Source organism: Equus quagga, chromosome 9 (genome assembly GCF_021613505.1).
Source record: "Equus quagga isolate Etosha38 chromosome 9, UCLA_HA_Equagga_1.0, whole genome shotgun sequence".
NCBI lineage: Eukaryota > Metazoa > Chordata > Mammalia > Perissodactyla > Equidae > Equus > Equus quagga.
The window spans coordinates 48,354,260-48,382,169 of record NC_060275.1 but is presented as its reverse complement, the minus strand read 5'-3'; the positions used below and the strand labels follow the sequence as shown (position 1 = coordinate 48,382,169).

General features: G+C 44.2%; 1 protein-coding gene across 1 annotated transcript in view; it reads left to right on the top strand.

Moving 5' to 3' along the window:
* The first annotated feature begins 14,273 nt into the window (after positions 1-14,273).
* Positions 14,274-27,910, top strand: part of TTC39C (tetratricopeptide repeat domain 39C) — a 105,419-nt gene continuing 91,782 nt past the window's right edge. The window contains exon 1 of the mRNA XM_046672380.1: positions 14,274-14,791. Within this exon, the coding sequence (XP_046528336.1) occupies positions 14,631-14,791 (161 nt within the window). The 5' untranslated portion in view covers positions 14,274-14,630. The remainder of the gene's footprint in view (positions 14,792-27,910) is intronic.

Below are 27,910 nucleotides of genomic sequence, written 5' to 3'. Positions count from 1 at the left end.
TTTTTTATCTTCAGGGCACAGGTGGATGCCCTTCTATAAGAAATTACTTTCAAGAGGAATTTCCTTGAGCCAATTTGGGGCATAGAAACTCGTGCTCTCCTTCAGAGGTGTGGGGAACAGACAGAGCTAAGATAGTGTGTTTGGCTACTTCCAAACTGGGTCTTCCAGAAGTAATTCTCACATATAATCACACCTCTGTGTTGAGAAGCAATCGTGTAGCAATCAATAAAGATAATAATGATAACTAACATTTATGGGGCACTAATTATGTGCTAGGTTTCTCTCACATACTAGCTCCCTTCATTCTTCTAACGACTTACAGAGAGGTTATTATATTCTCCATTTTGTAGAAGAGGAAACTGGAGTTCAGAGAAGTCTGGTCATTTGCCCCAGGCATAACGCTAGTAGGTGACAGAACTGTTTTCCTTCTGGAATTCCCCCTTGTTTTTGTCCTTGGTTGACACAAACTCCATATGTTTTGGGGTTTTTTGGGGGGGGGCTTTTTTTAGAAGATCTATTTGAATCTCATTAAAAAAAGCAGGGGCCAGCCCGGTGGCACAGCAGTTCAGTTCGCATGTTCCGCTTCTCGGAGGCCCGGGGTTCGCAGGTTCGGATCCTGGGTGTGGACACGGCACCGTTTGGTAAGCCATGCTGTGGTAGGCGCCCCACATATAAAGTAGAGGAAGATGGGCATGGACGTTAGCTCAGGGCCAGTCTTCCTCAGCAAAAAGAGGAGGATTGGCAGTAGTTAGCTCAGGACTCATCTTCCTCAAAAAAGAAAAAGCAGGTATAAGAATATATAAATATATTTTCATGACCCTGGATAACCTAACCAGTCACCACTTGTGCAACAGGAATAAATGCTACATTGAAGTAGTATTTCTGATTATTTCCCTTGTGTCGTACTGCAGTGTGAACTGCAAACACCAAGCAGATTCTAAATAGAGAGAGTGAAGCTCTTGGGAGCACTGAAGTGGTAAACTATTGTATAGTGTTAAAAATTATTTCTATCCTGCTACTCAGGAACCTGTAATTATGGGAAAATAAGCCACACCGTTTAAATACACACTTGGGCCCTGGCCTCCATTTACACAGCCAGCTTTACACAGCCTGTTCAGGTGAAAGCCCTTTTGTTTTCCAGCTAACGTCCTGAATCATCTTGGACGATTGCTTCAGTTCTCTGAGCAGCTTTGACATAACTAATGTTTTCATAAGATACCCAGTCTCATTGTTCCTAACTCCTGGTTGCCTGCCATTTCACGTCTTTGAGCCTCAAGTAAGTTGAGAGCTGTGGACACATGGGTGTGATGAAATGGTTTCCTCCTTTCCCTTCCCAGGCTGTAAGCTGAAGGCTTCCTCCAAGGGCCCTGGCCTTCCAGGATCGAAATTGATAGAGAACACAGCCTAAGGCAAAACTTAAGGTGTGGGTCTCCATCCCAGAGCAAAAGAGTGAGGGGGAAAGAGAAGTGAGTCAAGGAGAAAGAGAGAGCAAATGTAGGCTGATGCGTGACCACGCTGGCCATGTGCCACCAAAACCATGCCTGAAGCTCAGCCAGCAGGACTCTCTGGGTAGGCCAAATGGAACCATCACATTTTGGAATTGTTGGTTTCGGGGCGGGGTGCAAGTGAGGAAGGCAGAGGAGTTTATCCTTTAGATGGTTCCCTCCATCTCTTGACTCTCATTGGTCAAAGCTGGTTCCTCAGGGATTCAGCTCTCCCTCAATTTGGGGTTTCATCTGGCCCCTCCAAGCAGCCGTGGGGCAGCCATCTTCTGTGCAAGATGGCAAGACGCTTCATGTGAGCCTGCAAGTGGTGGGGAAAGCCAGCACCTCTTCGGGTCTCCTCAGAGATCTGGGCCTGGTCTGCAAAGCTGTTGTGACTCCCGTGCAGTGGGCATATAGCAGCTGCACCAGAGTTGGCCCTCAGCCCTCACACTGGGGAGGCTGCATCTGCGGACGGCAGCAGAGATAAGGCCACAGTGGGAAGCTGGGGCTCCTCCTGAGCAAGTACCCAGGGCCCAGCAGGCAGATGGGGCCAAGCAAATCTGGGGAGGCACAGAACTTGGGTCCAATACAATACCCTTTCCAATTCTAAGGTAATATTTGAGAATTAGTCAGAGTTCTTGCAAGCCACAGGAACACACTCTAGCTTTCTTAAGCCAGAAAGGAATGTATTGGGCGTACATTTAAGAGCTTTCAGAGACTGAAGAATGGGTCTCTTTATAGAACAAGCAATAAGAACTATAGCACTAGACAGCAGAAACAGTGGCCCACATAGCCCTGCCATGGTGGCAGAACGCTCTCTCTACCACAGCCCAACGTCACTGCCTCCACATGAGACTATACACTACAGGACATGCCTCCAAAATAGTAGAGGGGGGTTATTTGTTATGGCTTGAATTGTGTGACCCCATTCCCAAATTCATATGTTGAAGTCCTATCCCCCTAGTACCTCAAAATGTGACCTTCTTTGGAGATAAGGTTTTTGCAGAGATAATCAAGTTGAAATGAGGTCATTAGGATGGGCCCTAATCCAATATGACTAGTGTCCTCATAAGAAGGGGAAATTTGAACACAGAGACATGCATAGAGGGAAGACAATGTGAAGAGACATAAGAAGATGGTCATCTACATGCCAAGGAGAGAGGCCTGGAACACATCCTTCCCTCGCGGCTCTCAGAAGGAAACAGCCCTGCCGACACTGTGATTTTGGACTTCTGGCTTCCAGAACTGAGAGCCAGCAAATTTCTGTTTTGTAAGCTACCCAGTATATGGTACTGTTTAACGGCAACCCTAGCAAACTAATACAATGGTGGAGAGCTAAGAAGAAAGAAAAAAGAAAATCCTCGTTGGTTAAACTCTTCGTAGATTGCTAAGAACACTTTGATGTACATACATCATCCCACCTGGCAGGGCTGACTCCGTGACACGAGACCTGTACAGTCAGGCAGGGCTCTGCTCTCAGAAGCACCCAGCACTTGGTTTAATGCTCTGTGGTTACCATTTTGAAATTCTTAATACTTTTTAAACAAGGATTCCCACATTTTCATTTTGCACTGGGCCCCATAAATTATGTACCTGGTCCTGCTACCTGGTTATCACAACAGTCTGTGTTTACCTTTGAGGTAAACAGAGACTTTATCATTATTTGTGCTTTTAGATGATGACACTGAAGCTGAAAGAGGTTAAGCAACTTGATCAAGGTCAGCAGAGCTACCCAGAGTTGGATCAAGAACTGAGGTTTCTGATGCAATGACCTCTGTGTTCCATGCAGTTTTGAGATTCTGTAACTCCAGAAGTCGTCTAAGAAGTGAGAAAATTTGGAGGTAAAATGTTTACACATTTATGCCTTTACTCAATGATCTTAACTGAAGTTTAACACACAAAACCAGGTTCAGTGTCTTCTAGATGACCCTTGATGTCCCTGGCCTCCTAGTCAAGTTCCTCTACCAGCCTGAATTAGAGATAGTGTCTTTTTTCTTGGTCCTCTCTAGTCTACTTTTATCTGTTTTTCTATTAGACACTGTATCTCTAGAGAAGCAGGTTCTTGCCTACGTGGGCCCTAGGTCCACCCGGCTGACCTCAGGCCACTGGAGTTGTGTCCTTGGTCAAGGACCTTGAGAAATACCTTCAGGAATCAATTGATTAGCCTCTTCCTTGGTTCTGGATGTTCAGCCTCTTGGCTTTATTGGGATAAACCAGCCCTTCTAACTCATGTATTATGGAGTTTCACCCTTTCTCCCTGTCTCTCTCTTCTCTTCTATTCTTGCCTTAAGGATGCTTTTCCATCAGGACAATTATCCCAGTGTCTTGACTCTCTTTTGATTTTTCTGCTTTGATTTCCGCCGAGCCTTTGTTCTACCACAGTTTTCTAATAGTCTCTCAGTTCTTCACAGCTCTGCGCCAGCATCACCAATACACCCTGGAGATTTTCAAGTCACTTACATCATCAATGTCCTAAAGAAACATTTAGTAAAGTTGTGCTAATTTACTCTTGGGTTCTACTCAAATAGATCATTTTCCAAATCCACCAAATTTTTGGAAGAGGTAGGAGGAAGTTTTGGGGTTTAAATTTTTCTTTACCACAGAATGGAACATTGGCGAGTGAGGCATGCAGTAATTATATTTTGTTGTTTCTTATTCATCCTCTGAGATAGACGTAAGTTGTAGGCCTACATTCCTCTCTTTGGAAACAACTTCTTCCCCATTCTGTGTGGGTCTAGTGGGGCTGTTCGTCTGGGTGCTCTACCCTCCTTCCTGCCTCCCCATGTGACCTAGGCTGGCCAATCAGAGTAATCTATCCTCCAGTGATTGCGTCAGGGATTGCCATGTGATTCAGGCAGTACCAATCAGAATCATCCTTGACAATGCGTATATAGAAACTGGAGGGGCCAGCCCAGCGGTGCAGCAGTTAAGTTGGCATGTTTGGCTTTGGTGGCCCAGGGTTCGCTGGTTCGGATCCCAGGTGTGGACATGACACCGCTCATCAAGCCATGCTGTGGCAGGTGTCCCACATATAGAGGAAGATGGGCACAGATGTTAGCTCAGGGCCAGTCTTCCTCAGGAAAAAGAGGAGGATTGGCAGCAGATGTTAGCTCAGGGCTGATCTTCCTCACAAAAAAAAACAAAAAAGAAACTGGAGAGAGGATCGGTCTTCCTCTACAAATGGGCAAGCATGGAGACCAATGCTCACAGAAAAAAATCTAAAAGTGGGGAGTGGGATCTAGATTTAGAGACTACAACATGAGAAGATCTCTAATGTTGGTTACTAGCTCATGGAGTGAAGGGAGATTCACTTGACCAGCAGCCGTTTAGAGTTATAAGGGCTGGCGGTGGTGGAGAAAACTCAAATCTGGCAAACAAGGGCCTTGAATTGCTCTCACCGTACAGCGACAGCTCAAGATTGGGATTAGTACCACTCTCAGGACTTTTTCTTTCTTTCTTTTTAATGTATGAAGATTTCTGGGTTGTTACAACGCTTGGGAGATGCTTTTGGCCCTGGAGGCAGGACTGCTAGACTCTTGCAATGTACAGGACTGTCCTACAGAATGAAGAGTGTTCCTGTTACCTGCTCTCCCACCACAGGAGAGAAAAAGGCCCAGCTGTCCTGGTGTCACTGAGTGGACACATGTATCCAGCCCTGCAGATGTCTGAGATCCACCCTCAGGTTGCACCTTTTCCATTTAAGCCCCTTTGACGAGGGTTTGGTCACTTGCAACAGAAAGAGAACTGACAATTTCACACACTAGGGAGCAGCAAGTGCTCTGGTTTTCTGCAATTGTCTCTGGAAAGTTTCTAGTCTTCTTCGCATTAAACTAGCCCTTCATATTAGATCAGGTGAGCCTTCCACCTACCCACCAATCTGACCATGTCATGCCCATGTCTCAATTCCCTCCTGACTCCTCATTGCCTGGACGCTCCTTAGCAAGGCCCAGAGAGTCCTCGTGCCCTGACTCCTACCCCGCTCCCCAGCCTCATCCCTTGCCATTTACTGCCTCATACTCTACACTCTGGATCAAGTGCACTGTTTGAAGATTTCTGCTGCTTCATATGTCCATGCCATTGCTCATGCTGGTCCCTCTGCCTGCGATACGTCTCCTACCTCTCTCTTCCAGACTCGGCTCAATTATCCAATCTGTCACAGGAAGCCTTCTACGAACCCCCAGATGGACTAATGCCCCTCCTCTGTGCTCCCTTAGTGCACAGCATATACTTCTATCTTACAACCATTTTATACCAGAGTGTCTGTGGGTGTGTCTGTCTCATCCACTAGACTAGAAGAGTCTCAGGGCTTGTATCTTCTTCAGCTTTGTTTTCCAACAGCACCTAGAGTACAGTAGCTGGCACATAGTAGGTCCTTAAAAAAGGTACTGCTGAACTGAATGGGCCCATGTTATAGGCAAAATATGCTCATCTTTCTGATGTATTTGGTAATTGAGTCATCTTGGACAACATCTAGGATAACTTGCAATTTATATAATGTATCATTCTTGGTGTGAACCATTAGTGTACCTATAACCATTCGCATGGCATGTGTATGAAAAAGAGTCCTTACAGGCAAATAATGTTAAAAATTGTTTGAATTACTTAATTGAACGAAGGAAAACAATAGAATCACTATCTTAAGCCTAGAGGAATGAAAGCATTTTTTATTTATACAAGGCCATTTTAGGTCCCCAGGCAAGTATGGTGGGATGAGGGTGTGGAAACTAACCTTGCTTGTAGGCAGAGGTGAGGGGCCCGCCCACTGGAAGCTGTTTCCTTTCAGAGGGTAAGGAAATAAGATGCTCCTGAGCCCAGAAACCTGTTGTTCTTTGGCCTGGTTTTGGATGAAGAAACTAGTCCCTGTGGTATCTGGGCATCCAGTTCCCTATGCGTGGATATAAATTGCATTCTCATTTTCCCCTGTCATCTTACAATATCCCCTTGTTTTCACTGTTTTTGTCTCAGAGGAGATGGCAGGGTGAAGAGAGTGAGAAGAAGTGAAAAAGTGTACATTTTTAGCCATGACACAGCTGAATGTTCTGAGTCTTCTTTACAACCACATTTAAAAATAAAAGTCAAGAGTTAGGATTTAAGTGATTTCTTAGTGTCCACATCCTTTACCCTCCTTAATGAGGGCCTGTCTTCTTCTGGCTGGCTACCCTCTGTATAGAGTTTCTTTTAACTCCAGCTATAAATAAATCACTAGCCAATGGAATGCATGCAATTTCCTAAGATATTACATGACATGCTTTTGTTTTAAAGGTCTAAATACACACCTTTACTCTAAGTTTATAATACAACTTTTCATATCCGAGGATATAAAAATGATTTACCATCACAATCATATATTAAGTTATGCTTTCACTCATTTATTCATGCAATGTTTCTGAAACATACACTAAGAGTACGAAATCAGGCCAATGGACACAAAGATGAATAATAGCCACTCTGATTTCCAGCAGTTGCTGTCTAGACAACTGTTTTAGGACTTTTTTGGGTTTGCTGACATCAGACTCACCTGGGGTTCTCGGTAAAATGCAGATGCTTGGGCTCCACCCTAGTTTAAGTGAATCAGATCATATATGAGATCATATCTTTGCCTGTCTTCAAAATACCTTCTAAACATAAGTGATATTTGTACTTTTAGGAAAAGAAGATCACATGAAACTCATAAGGGTGTGCATGTGTGTGAGTGTGTGTGTGTGTGTACCTCCTCAGTTAGGCCTCCAGAAAGTCCTAGGTTTTACTCTAACAACCAGGACTTACTCAATGTGTGCAATAAGATCCATGTTTAAACCCACTTTAACCCCTACTGGCTCCAAGCCCTTGGGAAAATTATCCAACTTCTTTTTGTTTATGTTCACATCTGTAAACTTGGGATAAAGCCCACCTCACAGGGTTACTTTGAGAATTAAAAGGAATAACCTGTGTAAAGTCTTAACACAGCACCGGGCATGTAGCGATGGCAGCCAACAGCCATTCCTGATTGATGGGCACTCTTTAAGATGAGATGTTTTTCATAATAAACTATTTTTTTTCTTCCCCAGATATATGAAATCAAAGAATCTAGTGATGAACTCCCTTCTCCCACTGTTATGTACACTCTAAACCCTGTGGTTTAGAATGATTTTTTTAAAAAATTAAGTTTTAAAGAGGTATGATTTACATATTAAAAGAGTCATCATTTACATTGCACAATCCAATAGTTTTTAATATATTTACAGCATTGTGCAACCATCACCACTATCTAATTTTAGAACATTTTCAAGATGAATTTTTAACATGTCTGTGTGCGTATCCGTACCTTCCTTAGGGAAGCAAACCTGTTCAATAGAATCTTTTAAAACAAATACACGATTTTATAAACTGTAGCAGATATTTCCTCCTTTACATATCTTGGGAGACTACAAATGCTTTCTGTTTTATGATATTTTTTTCATCTTTTGAATTCCTCTTCTGGAATTGTCTTCAAAATTGTATTCACTTTATTTTAAATAGCTTCAGTTGTGATGGATATTCTTTAGAAGACAGATGTCAAAGTGATCAGAAATAGTGATTAGCTCCCTTTGATGACTAATGGGGGCTCCAAAATCAAGGACTCACTATAAATTAGTGAGACAGGGGTTCTTGTGTGGCCCATATGCTAACTCTGAAGGTGTAAAGAATAGACAAATTAATAGAAAATAGGTGAGTATCAGTTCATAAGGTATACATTTGTTACAATCATTTAAGGAATAAATCTAGGAATTACATGGATTCTGACAAACTTCATACCAACCTCTACTATGATACTTCCTATATTGTACTATGAAGGTATATCTGGCTACAATTTTCATCCGCAGTAATGAGAGGGCTCTGTCTAAATATCACCAGCTCTTACCCCCTGTTCTGACACAGTGGGAACACTCCGTGAGTGCCCCATGAAAAACCAGAGAGTGGGCACACTCAGCTCCAGGACGTCCACGCATTTGCATAGGTGATAGCTGTGTGCATTACCTGCAGTGAGAGAAAACTTTTTCTTCAACTAATTCCTTAAGTTACTACAGGGAATTCACTGGTGCTGAGGGCTGGGTTGGGACACCTCAATTTCTAACTTAACCTCAGAGCAAAACACACGTGATTTATGACTAAGGCACTATTCTATATGAGCAATGTATCTCTCCTTGCAAAGATCATCGAAAACCTGAGTGCAAAACGTGTTACACACACAGGACATAGAAGAAGCACTTTAAAAATCTTCATACCAAATACTATTGATTTCCTTGTCCAACCCTTCAGGCAGTGTCAAAACATGTTAATGGATTATTAAAGCAGAAACAATTCAAATCCAAATGAAAAATTCTAAAACCTAGATATTTTTTATACATTCTGAAGAAAATCTGCACTTCTTCCTCAGGCTATATTAATAATATCAAACATGTATTGCTTATGTTAGAAATGGTTTAAATTAATCATTTCCATGTGATACATCTGTTTATTTACACAGATTTTCTTGTGGCTGGATATTTCAAGATAATATTATTGACAAGTAAATATATGAATAGAAAGACACACTGGCTATTATAAATACTAGAAAACTAATTGCATGGATTCAGATAATATCTTGCTCCTAGAGCTTACGAAGCACTTTCACATGCCCACTATTTCACTTACTTGCCTTGTAGGTACTGATTATCTTCATATTAAAAATGAGGAAGCTCAGGCTCAAAAAGGTTAAGTAAAATTGCCCAGGTCACAAAGTTAGTTAGTGCATTGCAGAACCAGAATCAGAATCTATGATTAGACTCCTGGCCCCATCTCCCTCCCCCGGCACTACCAAATCACTCCTTTGGCGCTCACCCTCACCATGCAGCTTACGAATAGGTTTGAGTACCTACTGCATGCTCTAGACCGTCTGACTACCTGTAAAGATTTGGAAACACATCCACTCTGAGAAGCCAATGCCAACGCTGCTGCTGCTTCCACCCAAAATAGATTCACGCATGTGGTTAGGTGAACAGAGAGGCACATCTCCTTCCTCCTACAGTCAGGGGAGGAGCCTAGTGGTTAGACGAACTGGGACACACCATTCGTTGTCAGTTAAAGTAGGAAAGGTTTAATAATATCTTAGCATAATAAGCCCAGGATTGTTAGTAAGAAATAAGGTAAAGTTACATGAAAAGAAGGAAAATAATTTTCTTATTTAGATAAAAATGGGGATTCCAGATAGAAATTAATCATAGTGGTAAGATACGTTTGGTTTTAGACACTCCAGGAGAAAACCCACTGCATGGAAGCTCCCGTACCCTTGACACCTCTCCCCTCCCTCATCCTCAGCACCAGAGCTCCTCTGCTGCCCTCCCTAGGGGCTCAGCAGACCCAGACCTTGAAACCAGAGACAACCTCTCCCTCTACAGAGCCAGAGTCAGTGGACAGAGAAGTCATGGACATTCGCCAGAGGCTGCAAAACGTGCAAATCGTGAAAAGGGACCAGGGGAGAGGGAGACACCATTACTTCTGTAAGGAGGAGCGACAGGTGGTAGATCTGAGGAACAGCAGGTATCAATGAAAAGCAAGGAGACAGGTTAAAGGCCAGGGATGCAGGAAGAAAGGCAAAAGGGATGGGAGGGAGAGAGACAGAGAGTGAGAGACCCTCTGAAGCCCAAGAGAGAGCTGTACTCCCCCTCACAGACACACCCCATCAAGGACTTGAGCAGGAGGCCTCACTGCTTGAGCTCCCCAGGGGAGGAAAACAATGGGAAGAGGGACACAATGCCTTCATCCCCAGTCTTTCCCTGAATCTATACAGCAGCAGAACAATGATCAAACCTACAGTGTGCCCACTGGGTGTTCGGTTTGGGGAAAAGCACAGGAGGAGGTATCCAATCTGAAAAGGGCATTGTCCTGCTCCGTGGTCACCACTGTGGTCTCCAGGGCAGCATGAGTGTCCCATTGGAGACATCCATCCTGCTGGAGAGACAGCCAGGTGGACCCCCTGCAGGTCTACTATGTGCTCCCCTCCTTGGAGGCCAGCTAGTGTCCCACTTGTGAACACAAATGAAGGAACCAGCTGTACAGTTTTACCTATTAACCCTTAACCTGATTTGCCTTCTAATTAAAAGCAGTAACTGAAATCTTCCATCACCTTCAGAAGAGTAAAAGGGCTGAGTTTGATAGCAAAGCTAGTGTAACATGAAAATGGAGTGACACTAATTTCCCTGCCCTCTTCCTTTTCAGAATTCCAGACATTCTCGGAACCTGTATTTATTTCAACTGGTAGAGTAGATTTACAAAAAGGCACATTATGGCGTGGTTATTAGTATTACTAAAAAATTTTAATAGAGCCTAAGCACACACAACAAGATTTTCTTAAGGCAGGATATTCTTTAAATGCGTTTAAAATGTAATTCCCAAAACTCAAAACATGTTTGGGAAGACAAGGGTAGGGGATGTTTGTTAGTTGTCTCTCTGACATCCGTACCCTACCTCCCTTTTCCTAATAGACTTGGGATTTCCCAGCCGTGGAGTTTGGGTGGAATTGGCTCCACCTCCCGATCCTGGAGCAGGCTCTGATTGGCTTAATCCAGTCACAATGAGCCACCCCTCCTAACCACATTGATCCGTTCAAGAATGAGCACTGGCCAAAGTCAGGCCAATCAAAGCCAATGAGATTCAAGTAGGGGATTTTTGATTAAGCATTGGAGAAGCAATGCCTTCCTACAGAATGTGAAGGGGCAAGAAGTTCACCCCACGAGCTTCCAGCTGTTTGGGGACCAAGAGAGGAAGGCTTGTCTGAGAATAGAGCTACCAAGCACCAAAGTGGCATACGGAGAGGTGGAGAAACTGGGACCCAGTCACAGTGTTGCAGCCTCAGTACAGCCTCATTATGGGAAACCCTCTTCACCAATCAATAAATTTGCTTTTCTGAGCCAATGTGGGTCAGGTTTTTCTGTTACTTGCAACTGGACATCTTAATCTACAAAAATACCTACTGTATAAAAGGTAATACACATATCTAAACCGTTTCACTGAGCATTTGGACTTGGAATTTCATCTTCATAATGAAATCTCATGAAGAACCACAAAATACTGACAACACCCACAAGAGGTGGTGTGTAGAAAGGAAATAGTTCTTTCTTCCACTTGAGAGATTTCTTTTCTTTTTTTTCCCCCTCCTTCCAAAGGAAACACTTGGGTAAATCCTATTAGGCTGAAGCCAAGCACCCTGAAGACTGCATGAGTTCTGCAGGAGGGTGCTGAGAATCTCACAACTTCAAGTATATGGTGCTCTAACGTGTTAGCAATCTAGATTTTCCTTTCTTTTGTAGGTACAATACACCATGACCTCTTAAATATGTCATTATCTACATTATTATCTAGTGAAGAAAACACAATCAGCCTTAATTCCCCACCTGCTAGGTGAACCTTGGGTAGGTGTCAGTGCCAACTACAGCTGCCACAAGTATCACTACTGGTCCATATGTTGTCTCTCTTCACGATTGTGGGGCCCATTTTGAATCCTCTTTGTATCCCTTATCACAGAGCAAATATTTGAAAATGTCCCTTCATGATGCTGCTGCTAATCTAATTATTTTGGTATCTGGTTAAATCCAATTTGGCACCTAGCTGGTGTATATTACATGGCAGACTTATCCTCTATCCATATCACCCCTTCCCTGCCTATTATGGGGTGGTGGGCAGTTGCACTGGACCTTGACCCAATCATTCAACAGTTAAATTTCACTAAGTCTGCGTAACCAATTGTGCTAAGTTCTTGAGACAGAACTAGCCCCACAAAGATTGGTTTGATTTTGCTCCCTGCTGCCCCCATCCTCAGCTGCGGGGCCCCAGGAACAACTTGTTAACAATGCCCAGGGTGCCATCAATTCCTTGACATTTTTCCCTCTCCCCAGTAAGAGGGACACAGAGAACTGTGCCTGTTTGCCTTCTTCAGTTGTGGGAGTACCGGCTCTCCGCTAACTTTGATATTGCTCTCTGGTTTTGCTCCCTCGTTGACTAGACTGTTTCAGGGATTTGGGGGTGGATGGTTCCACAGACCCAAAGTTCACCCAGCTTGTAAGCCCTGGGCATGTTGTCAGCTCTCGTCACTGGTAACATGTGGACAGGGGCCCCTCTCTGGCAAGAGCCCACGTGAGCCACATGGCCAGTACAGAATCTAAGACCTGCGTTAGAGGGCTCTGCTCATCAAAACATACACACACATAAATTCACTAAAGAACACATGGGCACCTCTGTCACTCGGGATCTGGCACTTAATGCTGGCTCAGTGGAACTTATAACCTTCCATATCCATTCTCACGATTAACACTGTGCAGACCCCAAAGAAATACTACTCATTTCTTGCTCAATCTCCTAAAAACAAGTTACAGCTTCTGAATGCCATGAAGGTCTGTAGCACTGCTGACGCTTGAGACTAACAGTGCTTTAAATCCAAGAGTGTTTGGATAGGAAAATTGGTCAACTTGTCAGATCCTTCTCAGAACACATGAATGCAGTGATTCCTGCATTACAGAGTATTGTTTCTCAGGGGTGAGAACCATCCATTTTCTTCTTTTGGGGTTCCAATTTGTGACTTCAGATGTACTCAAGAATTAAATGGTATTTTAATAGTTACCCATGACAGCTAAGGAGTGACAGCAATTCACATTACTTAAATTTGTATATATGGATGTTGGGGATACTGTATGGATTTAGATATTTGTGTAAGGGATGGCACAAATCACAAAACAAGTGATAGCAACTTATATGATGAAATTGTATTATTTTGTAATTTTTCTGTGATAACTTATCATCTTGATCCTATTACTATGGTGGACGTGACATTTAAAATTCATGGGTTATCTCGAAACCTGAATATCTCTACCTTTAAAGACAATGTCAGCGGTAAATGCTTTGCAGAGCAACGTTTCTCCAAATTGAAATTAATAAACTACACTCTAAAAGCTACAATGATTTAAGAAAGGTGGTTTGATATTAAAAACATAATCTTGAATGTAACAACATATTTAGTGATTTTGTTAAAACACAATGCAAGAAAAGTAAATTTACGGAAAAATAAAAATGATTCATGAATTGTTTGTCTATATAATATTACCCACCCAGATATCAGCAGGTCAGACATACCCCAATAATGACTAAATTTAGTCATCTCTGACATTTTGCTGATATTTGGTCATATGAAAACCATAGCTTTCACTTATTTTTCTATTTCATTGATATCAAAGTATAATTGCCAGCCTAAGACTAGAACTCACTTCAACAGCTTAATTTATAACTCTTAAATATTCAGGTGTATACCATATGGGCCTCCATCTGACCTCTTGCCCTATCGCGCAAATGTTGGTGGCGGGCCAGAGGGGGTGGATGCCGGATCCAGGAGCTCTCCGGTCCAGCTCCTCGGCGCTAGGCTCTGGGCTGCGGTCCGGCAGGTACCGGGGGACCCGGACCCGCCGCCCACCTCCCAGGGGATTGGCTGCCACCGGCTAGTGGGCGGCCCCAGGATCGGGATGAAGTTGGGGGTCGCGGGTGCTGGCCGCGTGGGGTTTCAGGCTCTCGTGGCGAAAGCGCCGCGCGCTGGCTGCGGCCACCTGCTCTCTAGCCGCGCGCTCTTGCTGCTTCCCAGGAGGAGTTCCCCGTGCCCTTTTCAACCCGCTTGCCCTCTCTGGCTTCCCCGAGGCTCCGGGTCCGGCCCTTTTGGAGGAGAGGGTCAAGGTCCGGGGCTCGTGGCCTCGCGCGTATCCGCGCTGGCCCTGGACGGCTGGCCGAGGGGCGCGGTGAGGGCACCCACAGGGACCGGGCGCTGGGGCTGCAGGAAGCGGGGGTGGCGGCCGCTCGGGCCCCGGCTCCGCGGGGTTAGAGACACCCGGAAACGGATTCGCTTCGGTGCCCGCGCGAGCCGCGTGTCTCGGAGGGAGCGGGAGGAGCGGCGGGCGGCTGCTGAGTAATCCCCCGCGGCGGCGGCGGCGGGCGGCGGCCTGGGCGCGCACATCCCCCGCGCCGCAGCCGGTCGCGGCTCCTCCCTCCCCGCCCCGCCCCGCCGCCCGCCCCGCGGCGCTCCGGACAGGTAGCGGCGGGCTCCGGGCGCGCGCCGGGCCGCAGCAGCTGCTCCCGACCTCGCCTCGGCCCTGCGCAGAGCCTCGCGCGCCCATGGCCGGCTCGGAGCAGCAGCGGCCGCGGCGGCGGGATGACGGAGACGCGGCGGCGGCGGCGGCGGCGCCCCTGCAGGACGCGGAGCTGGCCCTGGCCGGCATCAACATGCTGCTCAACAACGGCTTCAGGGAGTCGGACCAGCTTTTCAAACAATACAGGTGACCCACGCCCCCTGCTCCCCCGCCCCGGCCACGCGCGCCTCGGGTCCAGCACCTGCGCTTCACTATGCAGCTGGCCCTCCCCCTCCCGTCGGTCACTAATCCCTGGCCCCGTCCCCGGTCCCCATGTCGCCTCCCTCGGCCTGAGCTGCAGCCGGCGCTTCTGCGCCTTTGCCACATCGCCGCTTTCCACCCCCACCCCCGCGCGGTTGTCCTTTCCCTCCGTGGGACCCGCCACGCGTCCTCCTGGAGCGCCCACGTCTCTCCCTCTCCCTCACTTTCTCCGCGGCCTCCCCCTTTGAGAGGCGCCCGGGGATTTTCCGCTCCCCGCTCAGGGGTCGCCCTCCCGCCGCCAGGTCCGGAGCCGGGCTTGGGGACCTGGGGCCGGATGCGATCTGAGGCAGCAGCGAGCCTTGGACTTGTAGTGGTGTCACTCCGGCTCGCGTGCTGCCAGAGCAGCCTTTGTGACACGGAGCACACCAGCTGGCTCGTGCCTGTTTCTTGTTCCTCGTATTACTTTGCATCATTGTGCATTCCGGACGCTTTTATTGTTTGAAAACAGATATGCATAATCGCCTTGCCGTGCAGGAATTTGAAAAACTCAACCTAACTCTGCTCACTTACCCCCTGTCTGCCTGTCTTCTAAAACTCAGTCCTGAAAATTAGTTTCTAGTACTTTTCAAGCAAACGTATTTACTATGGATTTCTCTAACTGAAAGGAAGAAGGAAATGGAGGGATTTTTTAAGTATATGCAAGAGTGGAAGGAAGAACACGTGTGTTCAGTTAATTATGTTTCATTCGTCTTTTTAAAAATGAAGTGAAAGAACTGAAACTGGGAACTTTCTTGTGGGTGTGGGAGGAGCCTTCAGTTTCATTGGGGACCAGAAGCATCTGCTTTCTCGTTTAGGAAGAAGTTTGTGATTTGCCCTTTGAGTGTGGACAAGACTCCGGGATGTTAATTACTAGCTTCTCTATAGATGCTTAAGGGCCATGTGCTTCACACTTTCTTGGGCCCCCTGGTTTGGTTAGGAAGAAGAAGTCTGATGTGCTGCTATGATGGAGAGCCACAGTCTTAAGAAAATGAGAGAGAGGGAGATAGGATGCCCAAAGTTTTCAGACCTCAAAGAATGGTGGTTTCTGCTGGTTGGAGCTTCCACATCTTAATGGCACAGCAAATATCTCACAACTATAAACTTTTCACTGAAGAAATTTTACTTTTAAATCAGTTTTTTTTAATCGAAAAATGAAAACTTCTTAGCTTTACTCAGAACATTTTATTTTTAAAGCATACAAGTCTGATTTCAAGCCAGAGTTTCATCAAGGCTTTTAATGGAGGATAGATTTAAAAGATTTACTTGTCCTGCAAACTCTCTCGGGTAGTTTTTGTAGCCTTCTGAGAATGTATTTCATGAGGCAAAAAAAAAAAAAACCCCAGCATCTGAATATTTCGTATACTGTGCTCTGACTTTTTTTAGACTACCAGTTTGTGTTGTATGAGAGAGGCCTGTAGAAAGTCTTAGAGTCAGGTTTACTCTCTTTAGTTGTTGATCAAGATATGGTGCTTGCGTGTCAATACTTCTTGCTTTGAAATATTTTGTTACTTATTTTAATGTTTTTTTCTTCTGAACTGCTTTAGTGTACTTAAATACTACCTTGTGGTTCCTGTATTTGAAAGCATGAAATAACAGTATTTTTGCCTTATCTAGGCAATTTTATGCATTGTTATTAAAGGGCAGGTTATGGGTCATAGGAAAACTCATTTTCTCACAGCAACAGCAGAGAGATGCATCTTGAAAGGTGTTTCTCTGTGGGTGAGTGTGTTGGGAGTTGGGGGGTGTGTCCAGAGAGGATTTACATCGTGTAGATAGGAGCTATCTGCTTGTGTTTTGAAATTAGAACTGAAGATAAAGAAGGAAACAAAATATTGTGGTATGTGTTCTTTGCCAAGCACAGTGCTAGGTAGGCGCATTCCCTTATATTCTCACTATTCTGTGACAACAAAAGAGTGAGGTGTGTTTCATCGTGACACTTCATAATGAGAGACTTGAGTCTCAGGGTTTAGCATGGAGCAGGACATAAGCACTGGGGGTGTAAATTAAGGACTCTTTTCGTTATACCTGCCTGTCTCATTAAATTTATTATTATTTTTTTGTAATTTGCCCTGCAACCTCATTTTCCAGCAACTTAAAAAACTTTTTTAAGAGGTGGACAGTAGTAACATTATCCTGTCAGCTTTCCCTTGCTCCATCTGATGTGTTTGTGATGTGGAAAGTCATTGCCTTCTTCTCGTCTCCCGAAATGTGCTTCTGGTCCGTGTTTTGGAAAGCGCGATTGTCAGAGGTGTGCTTGTGGACCAGAGTCTGCAACCAGCGTTCCAGTCCTAGTTATGCTACTTTTAGTACATACTGACTTTGGTTTCTTGAAATTTGCTTCCTTGCCTATAAAATGGGAGTAGCACAATCATAGTGTAGTTGCTAGAATTAAAAGAAATAATCCATGGTAGCTGTTACAATGTAAGCGCTCAGTAAACACTAGCTAGCTTTTGTACCTGATGTGTTCACCACTCTTGTGCTTTCTGCTTGACGTAGTTTGCTTAGAAGACAAAACGTCCTGTATGCAGGTAGCTTTTATATTTAAAGTTAGCCTCACATACTACATTTGAAAGATTTAGATCCTCTTATGCTTTTGGATGCTTCCTGTTCCAAAGTTGAATGGCCTACTGGAAAACTCAGCAGTAACTTTGTTGTAAGTATTAGAGAATACCTCTGGCTCAGTTTATCTACGGAAGAGAGAGCGACAGCAATTTGGTTATCTCTTTTCTTAGGATTGTTTTGTCACAGAGGACCACCCTTCCCCCATTAGTAGACCTTCCAGAATCTTATTGTTACAGTTTAGCAATAGAAACATATTTTGTATCTAGCATAACAATAACATTTTTTATTAAAGCCAGAAAATCATTTTCTCATGCCATGTTACTGGGATGGCAGAAGTTTCATCAATAGCTACTTACTGAGAAATGATTACCTCATAGAAACGGATTATTATGAAGGCCATTCTGAATTAGTGGAAAGTCTGGATTGTATAATTCACATATCATACATATAGGGATTAGAAATATATGCACAGTAGCGGCTTTCTTTTGAGCTATAAGACATGCCATAGTTGGAATTTCAAAATGTAGCTGTGATTTCCATTGTAACTATAGTAATGATGTAACAAGCTGCCCCCTTGTTGGCATTGAGCCACTGTCAGGTACTTGGAGATGTGTTCCCAGAGGTTGGAACAGATTGGTGCTGCTTTGTGGCCTCTCTGCTCAGAACCCAAGGACATAACTTTGTAAGTTCGTGATACTCACCACCTGAAATCAAATTCCTGATCTTGGTCTTAGGGTTCGGTGCTCTAATCCAGCAGTGTTCACTCTTCCTCCTACACACACACACACACACACACACACACACACACTCATACACACACTCATACACTCATACACTCTCATTCATTCTCACTCTTAACTGATGTTTGCATGCATGACACACACTCAGACCTTTGGGTATTCAGGCACAGGATGTGGTAGGCTGTGGTTATGTGCACAAGACAGGCACTAAATTTTTAGATGTTGTGGTGTAGGTAAGATTGACAGTGGGAGGGAGTCTGGGAGATGTATGTGTGGCCCTCTGTAGTCAGTAGGAGTGGAGAGAAGCAACTTATAGCCCAGCTTGGAGGAGGATTTTGTGGAGGAAATGATGCCTGAGCATCATGATGGGGTAGAAGTCAGTGAGTTGAAGGAGGAGGAGTTGGGAGGGTGAGGGGAAGAGGGAGAAGGAGGATGTGAGAGGCGGTGAGGTGGAAATGGAAATCTGGGAGAGGAAACAGTGAAAACGCCACATGGAGATGTGAAATGGCATCTCAAGAAGAGGGTTGAGAACTGCAAGCTGATCAGTATTATTAGGTTGTCAAGTTTGATGGCTTATTCTACACTTGTTATTTTCTTCTCAGATCCACTGGTTGGTCCAAGTTTCCTATGAGTCAGTGCTGCTTTTCAGGGTGACTTTGCTGCTAGGTGTCTAGTCAGCTCTCTGTTTACGATGACCATTGTCCCCCACAGTGTGGCCCTCACATCCATAATTAACTTTTGCCTCCTTAGGACCTCAGGGTCCTAATGTCACCATCTTTTTCTCTTTGGGGCTTGCAATATTACTTTGCTTTTTAATCAGAGAACTAGCCGGAGAGGTGAAGCACACTGAACTGTGAGGAAGACGGGAGACATCTGGAGCTCTTGGCCAAAACGAGCTTTGCAGTTCCAGTTTCCACAGGCCTGACATTTGCTCTCCCTCCTCCCCTGGAGGGCACCATCTCCATCTCCTGCTTTAACTCCTGGCCTTCTTTCTAACCTTAAGACTTCTATAATTCTTACCCCTGCCAACACCACCACCAATTTCTGGCTGTAAATCTTATTAAAAAGTCATATTTAGTCATTGTCAACTAAAATAAGAAGCATACAGTGATGATAATGAATGTTCATTGAGGATAAATATGCATGAATATAATAAAGAACTAGTAATAGTTGGTGTTATGAATTGTGATATTTTTCTTTTCCATGTTATTTAAAATTATAAAAGTGGCAAAAATGTATTAAAAACAAAAAGCAAGAAAGATTCAGGGTAAGTAATTTGTGTATTTTTAAAATGAATGTGTGGATTTTAAATTGTTTAACAGTTTACAGCACATATGACAAAGCCATATGACATGTGGCTTTATTTATGAGCATGTTGATTATAGAGCCAGTCTTACCATAGAGATGGCTCAGTATAATCCAGGGATTGCAATCTATCGCCGGTGGGCCAAATCTGGCCTGCTCACTGCTTTTGTAAATAAAGTTTAATTGGGACACAGCCACTCTCATTTGATTATGTATTTTCTGTGGCTGCTTGTACAATACAATAGCAGAAATGAATAGCTGTGACAGACACCGTAGGCTGGCAAAGCCTAAATTATTTACTCTCTGGCCCCTTACAGAAGAAGTTTATTGACCTCTGGTACAAACCATAGTTCCCCCTGGAAAAACTCAAAAGGCGTGTGTAAGAGGCCTAGGCCAGTAGATGTCTGAGCCTCTTCCGTGCCCCAGACTGTGTCGGATGCTTCAGAGGACAGGAGTTTCAGGCCACCTGTGTTTTCTGCATGATTTGGCTGCTCCCAGACAGCAGCGTGTCTGTGCCTTGCTGCTGGAGTCTATAGAGAGTCCGTGGAGGCAGAAATGCAAGAAAAGGAGAAGGGATGAAAAGCAGAAATGGTGTGAGGAAACGGGCAGGAGAGATAGGAAACTCATCTGTTGCCTTTTTCCATCCTCCTCGGTGGTGTGTTTGTAAAAAGGCTCATTTTTTTTCCCCCAACTATTGCACTGTCTGAAAAGCTCCCAATTAAATATTCATTATAGATATATTTGTCTTAATTGGGATTCTTTCAAAAATGCAACTGTCTGTAAAATAAAGGGAGAGTTTGTATAGGAAATTATCAGGAAAAAAGTGAATACGCATACTGTGGGGGGGGGGTGTGTCTGTGTACAAACACACATAGTTAAAGACTCGAACCTTAAGAGTCTGTGTGCTCTGAGTTATGCGTGCTGTATTAACAAGTAGTTCAGTGAGTTACCTTCATTACCTACCCTCGTTGAGAGGAGCTCTACCAGGTGGAATGAAGTTTCAATGAAGATAAGGCAAAAAAGGAAGAGAGAGAATATTGAGGCATAGAGCACTTTCTGTTCTAGTTACACAAAACCACTTGTAGATCCCGAAACACATCATCACATTTCAGGGGTCATGGCCTCCTGCACAGGCTGTTTTAGCTCCTAAAATACCATTTTTCACACCCCCTTCTCCTTTGCCAGGGTAACTCTCCTCCTTACGCAGCAACAGCAGTGGGACTTTGAAGAGGCTAAGGCTAAATAGAACTTGAGGAGGAGAGAGTGTAGAAGTACAGAAAGTAGATGGCTGTGTAGCACAGATGAATTTCTCTCTTGTTTCAAAACTTTGCCTAGTGCCCGCTCTACTCCGTGAGAGGGTTGGGATGCCGGCGAAGAATTCATCTCTTTTATACCTTTTCCACCACTTACTCTGTTCCCTAAATTCGGGGTATGCTGTTCAGCCAGTCACGTAGGTCCAGTTTGGGATTGAAGAGGCCGTTGTGGGCTAACGTGGGGATCTAGGCATCACTTTAAAGTCTTTTTATTATGGGGAGAAATGCATTCCAATTTCTGAACAAGTGACTTTGCACCTGTGTTTCTTTTTTATTGAGGTATAATTGACAGAACATTATATTAGTTTCAGGTGTACAACATAATGATTGGATCTTTGTATGTATTGTGAAATGATCGCCGCAATAAGTCTGGTTAGCGTCTGTCACCATACAGAGTTACAAAAACATGTTTTTACGTAAAACCGTTCATCACTTTGCTGTGTAAGGAGAGAGGGTCGTGACTCCCTGATCTCTCATTTGAGGATTGAGGGAGGGCTTTTCTCCAGGTGTGAAGGTGGTTGATGGTTTGCCATCTCAGCCCTTTCCCTAGCTGAGGTTGCTTTCTCCATCTCTTCCTTCTTGCTCAAGAATTTCAGAACACAAGAAATATATATATTACTCCTGTCTTACAGGAAAACTGACCGTTATTACAGAGAAAGGCCCTAGAGAGTGTCTGCCATGTGCAGGACACAAAAGGGAGAAGCAGCTCTTGCCTTCAAGGAGGTGTTGCTTACTTATCATCTTTAAATGTGCCTCAGGAAGGGTCACTTTAACACCTTGTCTTGTCCAAAGCTGTGCTGTCTGTGAAATCACTTGTTTAGGTGACTTGCTTTTCCTAATACACATCAAAATAAGCACATAATGGTAAAAATGGTAAAACTGTGTGCCAGGTCACACACCAGCACTCTTGAATGTTAATCCTTGTTTAATCCTCCCCACAGCTCTGTAAGGGAGTGCTCTTGTTACTTCTGTCTTATGGGGGGAGGAGGGGAGGCACAGTGACATTGAATGACCTGCCCAAGGTTTCACGTTAAGTGGCTGTCTGGCTCCAGAATCTGTGTGTTTAACCACTACACTGTACTACGGCTCTTCTGCAACTTAGACAATAAGAGAAATTTACCTATGTGCTACTACAGCCATCTTGGGGTGAGTCACCAGCAATATGCAAACCACACTCTGACACCCAGAGGCTACTCGATAAATCCCCAGAGAGATCCATCTTTAGGGAATGTGTCACCTGGAACTTTAGACCCTTTGTGGCTCCCAGTCTTCTACAGGATGAAGTCCGAGGTCCTCTCTTGGCATAGGATGTCCTGTGATCTGGCTTGTCTGCTTCCCTGCCTGCCTCCTGCCTCTTCGGCCCAGTCGTGTTGGAGTATATTGCATCATCTAACTAGTTCTGGCTTGTCATTCAAGACACAGCTCAGATCTCCATGAAAGGGTGGTGTGACTCCTCAGTGCTCCTGCAGCATCCTTCCACCCCTTTATCCAGCACTAATGTTGTAGGGAAGTTGTTTACATGGCTTCCTGTCTGTGTGATGGGGCTGAGATAGTAGAGATGGGTGGACTTGCTCGTCAGGTGTTTTGGCCTTCCTGAGGTTCTGGAGTGATGTGGGATCCATGAGATTTTATAGGCATATCAGCTCCCTTTTATTAGCTAGTCGGCAAGTGCAGCCCAGGGGCAGTGTCATTTAGGAGCTCTGAAAGTCAGGATTCCATATCACTCCTTCCATAGTGACACAGTAGGTGCATCTCTTGACCCAGTGGAGGCGCTCTGGAGTGCCCCCTGAATTGACACTCTGCTCCTCATGAGCAGCTAACAGAACCTCCTGGCCTGTCAGCCTCTTCCCTTTGGTGCAGCCAGGTGGCCCAGTGCTTAGTGTGGGGCAGTGCGGAGCAGAGCTGCCACTGAGCACACGCTGGTCTTGATGGGTGCCATCAAAGGAAAGCTGAGCAATCTCAAGTCTCCTGCTTCTGTAGTGGCCTCGGTCTCAGCTGCGCATGGCCCAGGCATCATAGCTCTTTGAGTGAGCTGTCCTCCGCTCTGTGTTGTGTCCAGTCAAGGGGAGTCCTGCTCTAACTGGCCGCCCTTTCACTTCTCTCAATAGCTGCCTGTGGGGCTCTGGGCCACCCCCCGGGCAGTGCTGGCATGACGTGATCTGTAGTATTTGCCTCTCTGGTGTGAGAAGGCAGAAATCCAGCTCCCCAACTCCAGGATCCCTGTCCTGAATTTCAGGAAGAACTGGTCTCTGGAACAACTTGGCGGCTAGAAGGGAAGCTTTCTAGAGCAGGGGCTCTTGTCTGTCAGATCTAATGCCCTCTTTTTATGATAAATATTTTAGAATTCCTCTTCTCTGCTCCTAAAACAAAACTGATAGATGAAATGACTTGCTGACATGTACAATGTCTAAAAGTCAATAGAATGCCCAAATAGTTTTATAAAGGAGAAGTAAAAAGAAATTCATAATGAAAAATTCCATGTATTTCAAAATGTAAATGCCCAACACGCCTTCATCAGAAGATGAAGTAGTTAGATACTGGCACCTGTGTATAATGAATAAATTTGGATTTAAGAGAAGATCAGAAGCCATCCCATAGTAGAGAAATCAGAGAGCAGATGCACTTTAAACTAAAAGAGGTAACATATCAAACTTATCTATATGTGTTAAGAGAAAGTGGGGAAATAACCTTAATTGGAGTAGGAACAATACGCCAGGCCAAAACGCTGACTGTGGAAGTGGAGAAAATGAGGAAGCACGACATTTTGGCAGTGAGCCAGGCCGCCTGTGTCGGGGTGGTGTCAGAATAGTTAATTGCCTGTGTTAGGACGTGGGATGTGTGCTGACAGAGTGTCTCAGAAAACAGATCTCCCATCTTTAAATCCTTCCCCAAGCCAAGCACTTTGGAGACCAAAGCCTTGAATACATGTCTGGGATTAGAGGATGAATTGAGAAAAAGGTTTATAAGGAAGTTGAGGAGGGAGGTGGTATGTGACCCCTGAGGACAGTATCAGGGTAAGATAGAAAAATAAGAATCAAACCCAAAATAAATAATTTCTGTATGCAATTTTTATCATATAAATTTCACTATGCTACAGACTCTTAATATAGGACAGGAAGAATGACAAATTTATTAATGAAAATCATTTGTATCCAATATTTCATGAGTCTTCAGTAATTTATTTGGCTTTAAACATATTTAAAGGAGTTTTCAGTATCCCTGTCAATTGTTGGCATGTGATAGCTACAGATGCAGGCTGGTATAGCTGTGGTGTTGGCAACTCAGATGCCACACGCAGTGTTGCTATTGGTGACATGGTTTTCCAAAATTGTGAACAAATCTAGATAAAGGGTATATTTAGACAGTGCCAGAATGATTTTGTTTCTATGTCCATGGAGGTAGGTTTTAGAACTAAATAGTGATAAACAGTTTTTCATCCACATGATTTTCCAGATGTTCAGAAGTTGTGCAGGACAGGGGACAATATGCTCGCCTATCTCGCACATTGCAGGATGTCTTGCATCCTTGGCCCATTCCATTGAGAGGCACTGAGTTTGGGGACATGAGGCTCAAGGCAAGGTTTGCTCTCTGAAGCTGGAATCCCGGGGCTGCCGGGAACAGCACAGGGGTGGGGTGTCTGTGCTGATAGGAGGGGGACAGGCTACCCAGGCTGACACAGCAGCAGAAGAAGGAGCATGGTGGAGAAGGCGGTGCCTCCATTGCGTCTGTGTCCACGGGTGCCAGGAGAGCCCAGGGGTAGGGTTCATCCAATGTTATGCCCCACAGGTTACTGCTCCTAAACACCAGCTTCTCCAGGTCACACATACACAGGTGCTTCTAGGGCCAGACAGCTCCAGGAAGGGATGTCAGCTCCAGTTCTTCTGTCCCTTGCCATGTGGATAGAGAAGCACTGGGGCCCTTTCCCAACTTCATTCTCAATGGGGAGCCAGCTTGCAGGACCTGTGTCTTTCTAGCCTCAAGTGACTTTATTTCAGACGCCTAGTCTCCCTGCCCTGTCCCCACTCAGGTCTTTCTGACTTTGAATCTCAAGGTATAAAGTGGTCCACAGCCTGCCCAAGAAGTGAGCAAGATTTTTGCTAAGTAGGTTACTCACACACACAAAAAAGAGGCTGAATCCCCAGGAATCAGGACATGGATGCCCCCAAGTTAATAGCCAAGGAGACCACAAAAACAGTTCTTCTAAAATGGGAAAAAATAGGGAAGGATGCTTCATGATGATTTTCTGTTCTGTTGTATTTAGAAGTAGCTAGTAGGAAACACCCCTCCACACACATACACACACACACACACAATTTAATCTCTGATAGGATGCCTCAACAGGACAGATATGCAGAGCTTTCTCTGGTCTCACCCTCAACCATGACGTCAGCTGCATCCCATAATACATGTTAGCTTGACCTGTTCTTACGTGCTTGATCGCACCGTCGTATTCCTTGCTGGGTGGGGCTTTTCTAGGAAAACGTGAGTTTGAGCGTGATGCGTCTGAGTTCCTATGTTTAGCGAGCATCATTTGCTGCTCTTCCCGCTTTGGCCTTCTTGCCATCTAGATAAATGCCTTTTGTGTTGGAATTGTGCTTTCTGGCCTCCTCTCTGCAGCAACTCTCCTTCAGGTTTTACTTCATGTAAATTATTCATCCATAAAGTAAGCAACACCAGATAAACAGATTTTTAAATGGTTGTATCATTTTATCTCTATCAGAAGTAAAAATTTGGTGCTACAGGGCAGAAAATGAGGGAAAACGACATTTTATATCTGAATCCAAATCGAATTTGCTAAATGACGGGGATTCAGGTTTTGGATTAAATTAAAATCCATGCTGTATGGCCTCTTGAGGAAGCTTCCAAGATAATGAGTCACTGTCAAGGCTTCAAGTGCTGTTTTTCCCCTCATTTTGAACAGTGAGTTGCAAACTCTCTAGTTATGTATTGTCAACGGATCTCTGGAGCAAGAAAGAACTGGATATCTTCGTGTCTTGTATATCATGCTCACCCTCTTTATTTAGGTCTAAAATAAAGAAGCATGTTGAATTCATCAGCTGCATCCCTGTCTGATGTTGTGACTCTTGAACTATCTGAGACCAGAATGGGGCTGCTTTTGTAGGTCTGCAGTTGTTGGAGTAATTGGACTTCAGTCTTTCCTCCACATTGTAGGAAGGTTTGCATCAATTTAATTGCTGAGAAAAGAGTTTAATTACATCTGGAATGCCTTTTGCTTTAGCTGTCAACCACGTGAATCCAGATGTTGTTTGCTCATTTCTGTATTGATGATTGAAAGATACTCATTATTTTGAATTATCAGAATTATGAACTGAGCTAGAAAATCTTCCTCTTGAAATAGCAAAGAAAAACAAGGAGGAAGGGCGATGGGAGAGGGGAAATGGCGGTCTATAGAAGTTTAGCCAAGTATCGGGACCTGCTGTGGTGGATTTCTTGGAGATTCTTGTTCTGGAGAAATTGCTAGTATAAAAATGGCAAGAAATGAGAGAATCATTTGGGTGTTTTTCTGTAGTCCATGTATGGTGTCTTGGATCTGGGCTTGGCCTGTAGTTGAGGCTAACTTGAAATTGTGAGCTTTTCTCTTCATAGAAGAATGTTGAGTTTTATCTAAAAGTAACAACAAACTGCATCAGAGAGCTATTCTGTTTAAGTCTAAATTTACAGTTAAGGAAGCTTATGAATAGTGAAGTAAACACAAGTGAAATTTTCTTGACCTATGCTCTACTGGAAACTAAAGGAAAATGTGGGTCCCTTGGTGAGAGACACACACTTCCACGTGAAGTTCAGAGTGGTTTACTAAGCACTATCTGACTAAAATTTTATTATCAGGACTAAGTCTCTAGTTTCAGTTTGAAATGCCTTTTAACTGAGTGATAGACATCTCCTAGAATCTTTAAATGATTATCTAAAATGAGCTAGTGTTTGAATTGCTTATATAAATAACCTGTATAAACAGTGTGTGTTTAATCCTCAAAGTATTCATGCAGTTTGTGGATTATTGCCATACGTAATAAAGGAACCCTATTATGACTTAAAGATGAGAAAATAACGAAAATATGTTGATCAATTTTATTACTTTTAAAATAACCCTTGTCGAAGGATTGGTTGGAAAGGCTTTTTAGGTGGTTGATGAAAATGTGTTTGGATGATCTCTTTGTAAGTTGCTTATCAATGCTGGCTCCTTCTGGTATTGGTATAGAATGGAGATGATTGAGCTGATTATTTAGTTGTATGACTTAAGATAGAGAAGGTACTAATGCTGATGAGTTAAGAATATATTTGATACACATTAATGACAGAATTAGAAAAACTGTAAAAGCAAATTGACTTTATTTAGCCTGAAGTTATTTTCAGAATATATCAGTAACTCTAAATGAGCATCAGGCCTTAGCAATAAATGAATATGAATTAGCAGAACTAGAGAGGAAGCAGAGTAAAGTTAGAAGTGTTACGGTCTTGTAATCACACAACAGTTATTTGGTCTTCACTCGCCTTACTGCATGGGCAAAGAATGGCAGTGAATGGTCATCAAGTGGGTAATCAGTGCTTACTGTTAACGTGCACTGTCGTGTGCGTTTCATCCTTAACCCCGATTCTCTTAATAGCCCTGAGGATAAATATTGTTATTATCACTTTGCACATGACAAAAGTGAGGGCTCTTGACAGAAGGAGGTCTTACAGAGCCCAAGTTAAAAGAGCATGAGTGGAAGATCTGGCCCCAGCCCCAGAGTGTAGGCTCTTTCCCTGCTTCCTCCAAAAGAACCCTGTTCTTTCACTGGTATTACCCAGAAATATTGCAGGCCACTTGTTTAGCTGGATCTTCTCTGGCACATCTGATCATCTTCCAGTGCTCCCAAGCTCAGTGGATGGCACCACTTGAAACAAGGTTAGGCTCGTCAGAAGTCTAGAAAGCTCCCTTGGCAGTTCCCTCTTACTCACCATCTACGTCTGCCAGTTTTCCTTCCTGCATATCTCTTGAACCCATTCACTTCTCTTCATCTCCACCACCATCACCTAGTCCAGGCCACCTCTCACTTGGAAAACTGCAGTACCCCAGCTGGCTTCCTCATCTCCTCTGTCCCTCCTCC